Source organism: Falco peregrinus, chromosome 12, assembly GCF_023634155.1.
Source record: "Falco peregrinus isolate bFalPer1 chromosome 12, bFalPer1.pri, whole genome shotgun sequence".
NCBI classification, from domain to species: domain Eukaryota; kingdom Metazoa; phylum Chordata; class Aves; order Falconiformes; family Falconidae; genus Falco; species Falco peregrinus.
The window spans coordinates 5,277,367-5,289,552 of record NC_073732.1 but is presented as its reverse complement, the minus strand read 5'-3'; the positions used below and the strand labels follow the sequence as shown (position 1 = coordinate 5,289,552).

Sequence of the window (12,186 nt, the reverse complement as noted above, 5' to 3'; positions counted from 1 at the left end):
CGTAACCAGTTGCTGAGATGTTTTCCGTATGACTGCCTGATCTAAACTGAACTGCCTGAAAGTGTACGTTGGCCTCTTCGTAAACTAAGAGCTGGATAGAAAACTACTAACAGTTTTAGCAAGAAGTGTCATTTCAAAGTGAGAGCTTTTTTGAAGACAGTGCTGGTTTTGACATCAGTGAACTTTCTCATGTCTAGGACAGAACTCTGGTGAGACAGGGGAAGGGAGAGACACATTCCCAACCAAGAACGGCCAGGCAGTCTGGTCCTTCATCTGGGATGGGAGAGACACACGACAGTTCTGCAAGAACTGGACTTTTGAGTCTCTCAGCTCTGGTCTATGCATTATTCTGGGAAGTACCGCATGTACATCTTTCCCCCGCACGTCTGTGCACGTGCATACGTGCTGTCTACAGCTAGTGCTGTTGGAAAGCATTCTCTAGTACATTTCACCATAGCCACTGTTCTGAGGACAGAAGTAACTGTGATTAAATACATGCTGCTCTATGCATTTCAGCAATGGCCTGAAACAATGAATGTTTAAGGGACTCATGGTAGCTTTCTAGAACATCCCCCTTTTTCTCTGTCCTTGCCTGTGCTTTGGGACTTGTTCATGGGGAATTCACTGTTAATCGCCTAGTCCCCAAGTGCTATTTTTGCTTTATTTAAACCCTACTGACAATGGAAATAAAGGAACCCACAGTCACAGGATCTACTTTCATCATGAGGCCACTTGAATAAAGCAGCACCAGCTTTATCTTACTGAGAAATTCCTTGTTACCTTTAGTGACGGATGCTGTAGAGGGACTAGGGACAATCGTACTTGCTGCTGTGACAGTTGAAACAGCTGAAACTTTGCTGGTAGAAAGTGACTGTATCACTGGAGAGGAAAAAGAAAGAAGGAAAAAAGACAACAAAGAAAAAAAAAAAATCAAACCTCATCACTTTGGAAATAACCATGTTCAGAAGCAACAGTGTTTTTTGCAGCACAAGGTTTAGGGATGAATTTCCTTGCTACATTTTCTTCTACCTCTAACTTTGGACCATGTATGCCAACAGTGACCAAGAGCTACCCTGTGTCAAAGGGGATTTTCACACACCATCTGTCATCCTCCTCTGCCCTTTACCTTTGTTCATAGGCATGAGTATTGTCTGAACACCTCCAGAAGCTGTGTTTACACCGAGCTGTTTAAGCTGGCTGGGAACTGTCAGAACAGCCTGCTGTGGACTAGACTGATTTGAGTGGATTTTTAGCAACCCTGCAAGAAGAACGGAAGACAAAATGTTAAATAAAACACACCATTTAGTTTATCTCCAGCTACTTCTCTGCCTGAACCAGGATGGTATGTAAGCTAGCACTGCCACCCTCTTAACAAGTCACAGTTCAGTGACCTGTCAGACAAGTTTTTACTGACAAATGATTGCTAAAATACTGGGGTGCTGCACCACAGAGTGAGCAGTATTCCATGCTGCGCGCCGTGCCGCTCTGATGTTTGTACAGCAAGTTTCCTCATTACCTAAGTAATCTTAAGCAGAAGTTGATGTAACACAAACCTTCCAGCTGAAGCAGGCTCAGCACAGAGTAAAACACTTGTCAGAACCAGACCTTGTGCTCAAGGGTTTGGTAAGCCAGTGAACTACAGCTCTGTTGTACTTACACAGCCACTCTCACCAAGGTATCCAAGTGCTGAACGCACCTCTGCCATCCAGCTTAGCAGCACCCGCTGCAGTCAGCGGAGCACAAACCACCACGTTTCAACTAAGTGACAAGCCCAAGGCTGCACAGCAAGTGTGATGAAGGACATATCGGGACCGAATGTCCTGTGTCTTTCTGTAACGCGCACTGAACACATCCATAAGGATGGCTACTCAAGCTATGAAGCGTATTGAAGTAGGGACTGAACGAAATCACCGACTTCAGTCAAGGCTAATAGAACGAGCAGGACATTCAGGCATTAACTGCATTCTCAATGGCAGCACCCAGGGACTTCGGTGGAAATCAGCACAGCTCCAAGCCGTGCCACAGCAAGTAGTGCCCATCACCTGTCCACCAGCTCTCTCCTCCACATCCCAAGCCACCACAGCCAGCACTCTTTAACACTGTGAATTGGGCCTACGTCCATCCTTTCTACTGGTAAATCGGCTATTTTCAATATAATTGTATTCAATCTATAGCTAACTTTTCTTCGGATTGTGGAAATTTAATAGACTTCTACTTTAGAACATGGACAACAGAAGACTTCTTAGTTTCATGATGGTAATTTTATACTCACGATTTGTTTTGCAATAAAGTTTTCATTCTCACATATTTTACTATTATTCTTTAAGAAACACAGCTGCCTTCCAAGTACTAGACATGCAAGATCTGGTGAAGATGTCTCTTGGTTTTGAAAGATACTGGTCAGTTAGGCTTTCACCTCCAGGCAAGGCAGCTAACCCACTCTTACCAATTTGTTTGTGTGGGATGCACAGACGTGTCAGGATGGGACAGCAAGGGACCCAAACAGCAAGGAGAGTAAGAAGGGACATTTTCAACTAACGCTATTAGCCTGATGGGTAGCAGACATTGTTCGTTGCAAAACAAGGGAAAAAAAATCTGTCTTTTTGAAAAGCTGCCTTTAAAAATACAAATCTTCAGAATCTGATCACTGCTTTGGTTCTGGGTGGCGTTTTTTTTTGGGGGGGGGGGGGGGGTTGGTTGTTTGTTTTACATTGAAATAACATGGTTTATAGCTACTGCTTCTTCTGGGATTCTTGAAGAAATAGATTTTCATGATGAAGTCAGTGCCTCAGGTTACAAAAACCAAAACAAGATCTAGGTAACATTCTTACATCAAGACGGGAGTTTTAATCTGAAAGCTATTCAGAATGGCGTATTTTCTACAAAAAAAACTTCTGCTTTGTTTGCAAAGACGAAAACACTCAACTGCTTATTGCAGATTTCAGATTTGTGGCAGTCTTAGCAGTCTATGTTGTTTACTTTCAAGCTCTGGGAAAAACAGAGTGATGAAAAAGGAGGAGTTTGGAAGACTGTGCACATGGGAAACAAGAGCAGCTGTTTTCAAAAGACAGTGTCAGATGAGCTCAGTGTCATTTATTTTCTATTTTCTGTATTTTTACTCTGTTTCCACTTAGTAAGCCATTCTTAAGTTCACTTAGTAAGTGAACAGAACATGCCAGCAGGTAAATTATTCAAAATGAAAATTTCCGATTTTAACGTGTAATACTCAAATACTGATACAAAAGATACTGGAAGACAAGAAAACTAAACAAGGAGAACTCTCCTCTACAGAAGGGCAGTCCACCTTTATTATCTCATTTTTATTAACTTGAAGCATTCCAGATCCTGTCTACCTCACTGTACTTAATGGATTTCAAATTTAAAGCCTTCAGATCCCCCCAACCAACATCTCTCTCCTTTCCAAGCCAAACACAGCAGATGCAAAGCCTCAGAGCCAAATTCTGCTCATGCAGCTTCTCCAACTTCAGTGGAGTTTCACTTTCAAACTAATCAAGTCTGTAGCATTGCTGGTACCTTAACAGTTTCAGCATTCAGTGATACACTGTGCTTTTGAATAGGCAGATGAGAACTCGGCATGAAAACTAAAATCCCTCTCTAATACCAACGGGCAACTCGCACTATTATTGGTAACAGATTCAGTCAATGCACTGAGTGATAGGATGCCAAATTATTTAGACATCTCTTCGGCTAAGCCAGAGGTTATACTAATAAGATAAGTTTTAGAAAGCAGGATTTTACTTTTACACATTCACAAATGCAGGTGATTATTCTTCCATTTACAGTGCAGACAACTAAAGAACTCACACCTGGATTCTAACTTGCTATAGGAAAGGCATGAAAGGGAGTTTAATACCTGATACTGCAGCTTTTCCAGTCACAGGCGTTGGTGTAGTCATCAGAGAAGCAACACTTACAACAGTGGAAGTGGCAGTCTTATTCACTACTGATGAAGTAGACTGGCTCTGGCTTATACAGATTTGGTGTTGCTGTCCCGATGTCTTTGCTACAGGAGTTCCAGAAGATGATGAACTGGAACCTGCATTATCTATTTGCTGCATAAAAGAGGCAGAGAAGAACAACAAGGTCCTTTTTGTGTCACAGATAACAATAAGCACAACGAAGTAACAATATCCAGAAGCAGCAAAACCAAACGTTTATCTGTCTGTCATTACGCAGCAAAATGTTCTCAAGCACATATCCAAAAGCCCAGATACGACGATGGTACATACAGAATGGAGGCGGTTTCAAGCAGAAGTGAAACTGCACATTGGAACTGCTACCACAGCTGCTTTGATAGTGCCTGGAGCCAGGCCCCTTAACATCAGCAAGCAGGTAGGTCTCCAGATGAGAAATGTGACCCAGGAACATTTCATGTCTCCCTACTGCTCAGAAGTCCAGGCTGGCCACTGCCGGCCTCTGCAATCTGTTGACAGCAGACTGGGCACTAAGCACTGTGGAGAGTCTGTGATCTGAGAGGAGACCTACAGCCTAGTTACTGCTGGCTTTCACTGGCCTGCTGGATACGAAGTGTCAGGCACTTCACATTCTTCTTCAAATTTTTGTGCCAGCAGCAGATTAGATGTTTGAGAGCTGCACAACTCAAAAGATCTCATCTGTATGACTGCAAAAGCTTTTCCAGATAAAATTCAGGTAGACAAGGAAGGCTTTAACAACCTTAAAAGCAAGAGAGTGCAAGTGTCACAAGTTTCAGTTTCTCTTCTCCCCTTGTTTCTTCGCAGAAAATAAAAAACAGCAAACAACCCAATCAGAAAAGGAATTGTGGGCACTGTGCTGGTACACAAAAATAAGAGCAAACCCACCAGCAATGCTGACTGAGAAGAACGCCAATAGGGAAAAAAAGAAGTCCTTTCCTGGAGATTGTATCAGCTAGAGCGCTAACACTGTATTACAGAGTTCTGGCAGTGTTGTTTCTCACCTGGGCCACCCCGTTTGTGGGAAGGGCCACAGCAGGAGCAGCAGCTGTGGTGATAACACCTCCTGATACTCTCAGCACAGTGGTGCCAGGTTTGGAGAGCTGGGATGTGGCAGGTACTGATTTTATAGACCCATCTGATATTTTCACCAGTGATGTCTGTCCACTGGGCGCAGCCTTTGAGAAAGAACTCAGCGTAAGGAAAAAGGTGTATTTGTTTTGGATTTTCTTTTACTTAACCCTTCCCCAAAATCACAACAATAAAACAAATAAGACAAATGCTTTTGGTATTACTGAAAAATATTTTCAGAAGACTTTTGAAAAAGGCATGGGGTTATTCAGCCTGGAGAAGAGAAGGCTCTGGGGAGACCTTATGGAAGCCTTCCAGTACCCAAAGGGGCTGACAAGAAAGCTGGGGAGGGGCTTTTCACAAAAGCATGTAGTGATAGGACAAGGGGGAATCACTTTGAACTAAAAGAGGGTAGATTTTGATTAAATATAGGGAGGAAATTCTTCCCTGTGAGGGCGGCGAGGCGCTGGCCCAGGCTGCCCAGAGCAGCTGTGGGTGCCCCATCCCTGGCAGTGCCCAAGGCCAGGCTGGACGGGGCTGGGAGCAGCCTGGGCTGGTGGGGGGTGTCCCTGCCCGTGGCGGGGGGGTGGGAATGGATGATCATTAAGGTCCCTTCCAACCCGAATCATTCGATGATGACGAAATTGTGGCAACAATACGTGGAACAAAATTATGACCTCAGAAATCAACTTCAAACTGTTGACTGCAAAAATATGTCCATCAATCTTGAATTTTGGACAATGAATTACAAGTACTCTTGGGGAGTTTGAATTTTACAGGGACTACCTAGAAGTTTTTAGAAAAGGACCTTAAAGGTCAAACCAAACCCCAACATTTTAAGAGCTTTAGCACATGACCCATTTCTAAGGTTCAAATATTCAAGAACATTTTTGCATCTAACTGTATTTACTTCTCTGTTTCACTAAGAAATCCCAGAGCACGTTTACAAACTAGCAGCCCAAGCTTACATGTGACCCACTCTGAGAACAGAACTAAAGCTGAAAAATGTTAGCAGTCCAACAGCTGCATATGAAAGCAGGCCTTCATGTGCCTTCTTCGCCACAGTACAGCCAGCATCACAATTGTACAAAACCCAAACCAAACAACTACAAAAGGAAAAGCTCTTACAACGTGCAGCTGTGGTTCCTATACCTTATCTGACAAAATACTAACTGGTAAGAGAGAAACACACCATTTGCAGGTTACCTGTGTAAAGAGAGCTGTTTTCTGTCCAGTTATCACTTTTAATGCTTGTCCTTGTGTGGAAGATGTTCCAACTCCTACGTTGCCCTGAACAACTGAAGCTGGAGTCAGCTGCTTCCCAGAACTCTGAGGAGAAGGCTGGCCAACCAAAAAGGTGCCCTGCTCCAGAAATAAGTTACGAGAGGTCACCACTTTGAAACACAGTTAAGAGTCAACAGAAATCTAGGAGTGTCAATACAGGATAAAAGCCTATAGCTATTATGCAATAACATTTAATCTTCTAAAATGTGGCACTGCTAATTACAGTGGATGCTTCTGCACTAAGAGCGGGACATAGCCTTTTATTCTTGGCGCAGAACACTTTCTGATGCAAGGGAAGGGGTGAAAAAAGCCACACTCAGTTCCCCGTCTTGTCAGAGCCATCCACTACAATTTAACAAACTTTATGCTCTTCAAGTTTACTCTTTGTGACAAATGCTGCTTAGCAAGCAAGATTGGAGAGGCTACTGCTGGGCAAGGCCAAAAAAAATAATAATAAAAAAAAAAACCGTCTCACTTCAAAATGTATTTAGTCCCCTCACAAAAGCTATACATTCAGAGCGCGGCATGCAGAAATCACACCACCAACACTATAATAACCTATCACCTTAGACCCTTCCTACTTCACATCGATATTCAGTTGTTACCCCCTTCAGAGGCTTCATTCACCCTCTGTCACACATGGATCCCTTCACATAATCTTCTGGTTCCTCATTTTTCTTTCTTACTCAGCCTTGCTGTTTCACTCCAATAACTCCCCCTTACTCTGCTCGCTCTCATGCTTTCCTCCAACTTTTACATATCCTACTGTGTAAGGTAACTCCATCGTATCACCTCTCGTTTCAGTGACCCTGGTGGCCCTGCCACCAGGCACTCTTACCACACTGTCTTTTCTCCACCCACTGCTTACCCTGGCCTTACTCACTGCTGCTTTCTCAGCCTGCAAGGAACCATGAGGGTACAACCCTCAAGGGGAGGTGAGGGGCAGAGATGTGCCAACAGCAACAAGTGGTAAAGTAGATGCCTGGCAGAGGGAAGAGATGGAAGGGTTGTTAAGAGAGGATCTAGATCCCATAGTCCAAGAATGTTTCATGTACTACGGAACCACAGGACACCAACCTAACACCACTGCAGCCTGAAATGTCGATCTGCTTCAAATGAGATGCTTATGCCACTGACCTGGGGTGTCTGCTTCAGGATGTAGGATGTATAGGTGAGGTGCTGTGACAAGTTACTGCTTGTGCTTTGGGCTCCTCCTCCTCCACTATTTGTAGAAGAACCAGACTGGAGACCTACAACCAGAAGAAGAGGCTTGACCCTTTGGTTACCCAACACTGTCAACTGCTGAAGCATCCCTGTATATAGTCGTAATTAAAAAACACTTTGCAAGACATTTGCTGACACACGTTTTACAGCCGAGTATCATTATTATCCAGTACACCACAGTTCATAGATGCTGTCTAAAAGCTCAGCAAACACTGCGAACAAAAGGAGCTATGGGGGAAATAAGGAGGACTGGTGGGCAAGCAAATGTCATTTCAGACTGTTTTGAATTTTCTATCAAAAGAAAATGCTGTCCAACAGATGAACAGTCTTTTCATCAGTCTATTGCAGGTTATGAATTTGCAGCAAAAGCCCTAGAAAGCCTATGAATCCCAGTGGCTTCTTAATTTTACTTCTGTTGGCTGTCCAGTGCAATTGTTAACAGAGTATTAGATCATGGACACCATGCAGTGGTAATCTGCAGTGACACTTTGATATTGCTCTGTCTCCAGAAGGAACAGCCTGAACACTTTTTTTGCAGTCTCTCATTAAGGAGTAAGGATTACAAAGTATTTATGGCTCTGTCACAAAAATCACAAGTATTGGCTCGTCCTTGATGCCTGTGAGATTATTTCCTTGTCAAAGCTGGCCTGCCGCAGCTTCCTCTCTAAATCTCAAGCAATGGGGCTCCCATCACATTCTACAGCCCAGAAATACCTTCACCAAGAGTATCTACTTCTTCAGTGACATGTACTCTATTGCTATGTTGCTGGTATTTACGGCCTTACATATTAAGCTGAATAATATCTCTTCCTTACTGCCAGTATCAGAACTGGGAGCAAAAACTTTACACCAAATCCATCTCCCATCCCAACCCCCAGCCTCAAAAGGGGCATTCGGGAGAGGGCTCACGACAAAACTCTTCATCTACACAGTCCAAAACCTGCAGTATTCTCTCCCTACAGCAAGAGCACACTATAAAATGAAGTATTGCCCATCAGAACTATTTTAGCAATGTTATTCTCCGGGTATTTCACAGCAAGCTTGATTGACAGGCCCATTACCAAAAAAGTATTTCTGCTGGTCTCAACAGCTTGGGGCCAAACCTTGTATCTCTATTCAAAACGGTCTCTTCCACTAGTTCCAGATACAGTATCTTGTCCTTCTCAAACTTAGCTCCTTATGCTTCTAGTTTCTCCAGGGTGTCATTCCATTACTTATTAATAGCTTTCACAACACATTCAAATCCATCTCAGTTTAATATCGTGAAAATGCAGTTGTCTTCCTAAAGATCACAAGGAAGAGTTAAAGACAACCCTTTGCTGAATTCTGAGGAAAATTACACTGTCTGCTTTCAGCACAGAAAGACATTGAGAGCACTGCAGGAAAAGCAGTTTCATCGAGAAGTCACTTGTAAGATCTCAGTCTTAAAAAGCACCATATACTGTGTTGTTGTGAACAAAGAAACCCCATCCCACTACTGACTTCCACAGCACCAGGATGCTTTATAGCAAAAATGCCAAACATATTAATTATGCAGTGATTACATTATTTAATTCATTAGATTTCCCTGCAAGACTAACTAGCATTATTCGTGGCTCGCAGTATGGCTCCTTGGGGTATCAGAAGCAGTTTTCCTTTCCCAGAAGGATTCTTGCTGTTGGTGGTGAGGTACAGTTTGGTGCCAGGTGGTAAGTTTGCCAAGTTTGCCAGGTTGGTGGCTGGTAACTGCAGTGTAGCCATAACTAGAAAGAAAGAAACAATAAAAAGAAATCAAACTACTGCTTGCAGAAAGTAGCACGCATTGAAATCTCCACAGGATGGAAGTACTAGGAGCGACATGCAGCTCGCCTTTTGATAATCCACATGTAGCTGGCCTAACAGATTAACTCCACCAGTGATGCACAGATGCTTTTTTGAATAGGTCTGAAAAAAAAAAAAAAAAAATCTCGCTGCATGCAGAACCACTTACGGCTGCAGGTCAAAGCAGCACAGCCACAGGGTCTAGAGGCATCCTCCAGCCCAGAGGCTACACATCATCCTTCAGGAAGTCCAGACCCTGAGCTAACATGCTCAGCTAAAGCCAGCTGTGGCAGAAGCAGGCAGGGTGCTTCTGCCCAACCCTTGTAACTGGGGAAGATGTGAAGATACATTAAGGGCAGTTTGGCTCTTGTTTGTTGATGTGGAGCTTTTTTAGCATCTAAGGACCACAATGCTGGGCAAAAATGTGAGACCTGGCTCCATGAAAGACTGCTAGTTCTCCAGTACATTCCCCAGCATATCTGATCTCCACTCACAGAACACTGCATGTTTTAAAGTACTTGTGCTCCCTCCTCTTCCCCCTTACAGATAATGAGTGAACATTTGCTTTATAACTAATCTCAGTCAGCCTGAATTCCCCTACAGACCTCTCTAGTAATTTTGAAGTTTTTCAATCACCCATAGTTATTTTGCAGTTGGAGAAATCATTACAGACCCTCAAAGACTACCCATCATGAGCTACTAACAAGGTGTAAAATTACTCTACCTGAGCCTTGAGATGTACTTTTCTGAGCACCTGTGGAAGAAACTTGCGCCTTTGTTATAGTCTGCACAGGCTGAGCAACAATCGTCCCTCCACCTCCACTCACGATGGCTTTGGCTACACCTTGAGTCACAACCTGCTTCGGACCAACAGCCTTTGCTACCGAAGAGCTAGATTTTGCCACAAGTATCTGGCCACCACTTATAGCCACTGCTTGTTTCACTGTCGACTGTAAAGCAGAACCAACTGGAACGCCAACAACCTGCAAGAAATAAGTATTGGATGATGTAGTGCTGCCAAGCACAATCATGTGAATTCTAGCTGGTAGCTACCTCCATCTCTAGACAATTCAGGACACTTTATACATGTCTAGTCACGTATAAAAGCTATTAATTCAGAAACAAAATTAAATTGGCAAGAGGTCAATCCTAAGCAAAAAGATAAACACAACCAGGATTTCAGAGCACCCACAAAAGATTAAGAACATTCAAATTACAGGGCACTTCCATTTTTTCCCCTCATATATAAGCAATGCCTTAATTCCAGCTGAAGATAAAGCTTGCGTTGGCAAAGCACAGAGATCCAGAAATTTAGTTTCAAACACATTAATGGGAACAGACTCCCTGGGAAAACTATGGCCTCAAAGCAGAATCACAAACTGCTTCAGTTTTACGTGTTGACAATAACTGCAGGGAAACACAAGTTTGCATACCTGCTCAAAGAGGCAAATAAGGAAGTAAAATGGAAACAAACTGTTGCAAATGTAAATATGTATTTACTTATGCAAAAGTGAAAGCTTTGTACGTAGTCTCCTGTGCTTGGCACATGATTTGACTCTATCCACAATGGAAACAGGCAAGAACGGAGACAATTTCTGACACATCTGTCATCTTGTCACTGCACAGTTACTGTGCCTTCTCAGAAGCTGTGTCACTCCTGTTATAGCAGCACTGCATTGGCACAGACTCCTACAATAGAACACTTCAGCTGTCACTCAAGTAGCACTGCTTCTGCCTAATGCTAGTTCTGGCTCAGACTCCACCCCACTCCTTGTTTGTCCTGATCTTTTTTCTGTTGCAGGCCTTGTTTCCTTGGACTGCAGTCCAAAGAAATAAGGAAAGAATTTGACCCCTCTTACAGAAATACCTGGATGCATTTCAGAAAGAGCTGATGATGGCAGCCCGCTGTCTGGGTTGTTCAAAACCACCCCCATCCCAACTGTTGCAATGGGTTAGACAGAAGCGGGAGATGTTCCCTGTATGTAATAAAATGCAATAGTGCCTGCTCACCCTGCTCCCTTCTCACGGTAAGCAGGTAATACAAGGTAAGCATGGTATGATCCACTGTGCACATGGAGAAAAACGAGCTAAGCATGGTGCTGCTGCCTGGGTCTGAGACAGAAGCAACCCTATATCCCCAAGAGAAGCACAAAATGTTGTAATAAAACCACAAGAAAGACAGCTTACACCACACCAAAGACACCCAAGTGCCTCATACCTTAGACTGCACTGTCCCCTCGCCTGTGCTCACGACCGGCTTCTGCGGTGACAAGGCTAACATGTGGCTCCCTTTTACAGTGACATACTGCTGCACAGAGGTCTGCGTGGCTGTCCCTGTCACTGGTAGTTGCGGTTGCTGGGGCAGCTCTCCTGGCTCCTGCTTTATGATCACCTTTTAAATAGGAAGAAATAATAAGAAAGCAAAGACCTTAAATTGTCGAGGATCATTTCTGAAACAGCCTGTCTGCAGGAAAGGGCAGGCCAACAGTCAGACATGGTTCTTACCACCAGGTGGACACTAACTCAGCTCCAAGACAAGGGCTACTACCAACATGGGTGTGTGGGTGGTGTCTGCTCTTACAAAGCATTCCAGATTTGAGTGGTGCTCACAGAAATTACAGAATCACAGAAACAGCAAGTAATATTACAACTACTAGTCATGCTAACAATGGGCTTTACCAGACCTGACGACTTCGGGCCCTGCATCTCAACACTGAGCCGCAATACCCTAAGGCTTCAAATTTCTAAGCACCCTCCTGCTCAGAACATGTTCTAAACCTCCATATTTTTTTTATATCCTGCAATATTACAACCAATATTATAGCTATAGATACCGTAAATTATTATAGCTGGC

The 12,186-nt window shown here is 43.5% G+C and overlaps 1 protein-coding gene across 9 annotated transcripts in view; it reads right to left on the bottom strand.

Moving 5' to 3' along the window:
* Positions 1-12,186, bottom strand: part of YEATS2 (YEATS domain containing 2) — a 50,063-nt gene that overhangs the window by 12,306 nt on the left and 25,571 nt on the right. For all 9 annotated transcript variants that reach the window (XR_008749356.1, XR_008749357.1, XM_055816946.1 and 6 more), the window contains 9 exons: positions 11,551-11,724; positions 10,057-10,315; positions 9,113-9,274; positions 7,446-7,558; positions 6,231-6,386; positions 4,958-5,131; positions 3,875-4,073; positions 1,127-1,258; positions 781-879 (listed from right to left, as the gene is read on the bottom strand). Coding sequence is in view for 7 of the 9 variants with exons in the window: in XM_055816946.1 (XP_055672921.1) it covers positions 781-879; positions 1,127-1,258; positions 3,875-4,073; positions 4,958-5,131; positions 6,231-6,386; positions 7,446-7,558; positions 9,113-9,274; positions 10,057-10,315; positions 11,551-11,724 (1,468 nt within the window). In the remaining 2 variants the exon portion in view is untranslated. The remainder of the gene's footprint in view (positions 1-780; positions 880-1,126; positions 1,259-3,874; positions 4,074-4,957; positions 5,132-6,230; positions 6,387-7,445; positions 7,559-9,112; positions 9,275-10,056; positions 10,316-11,550; positions 11,725-12,186) is intronic.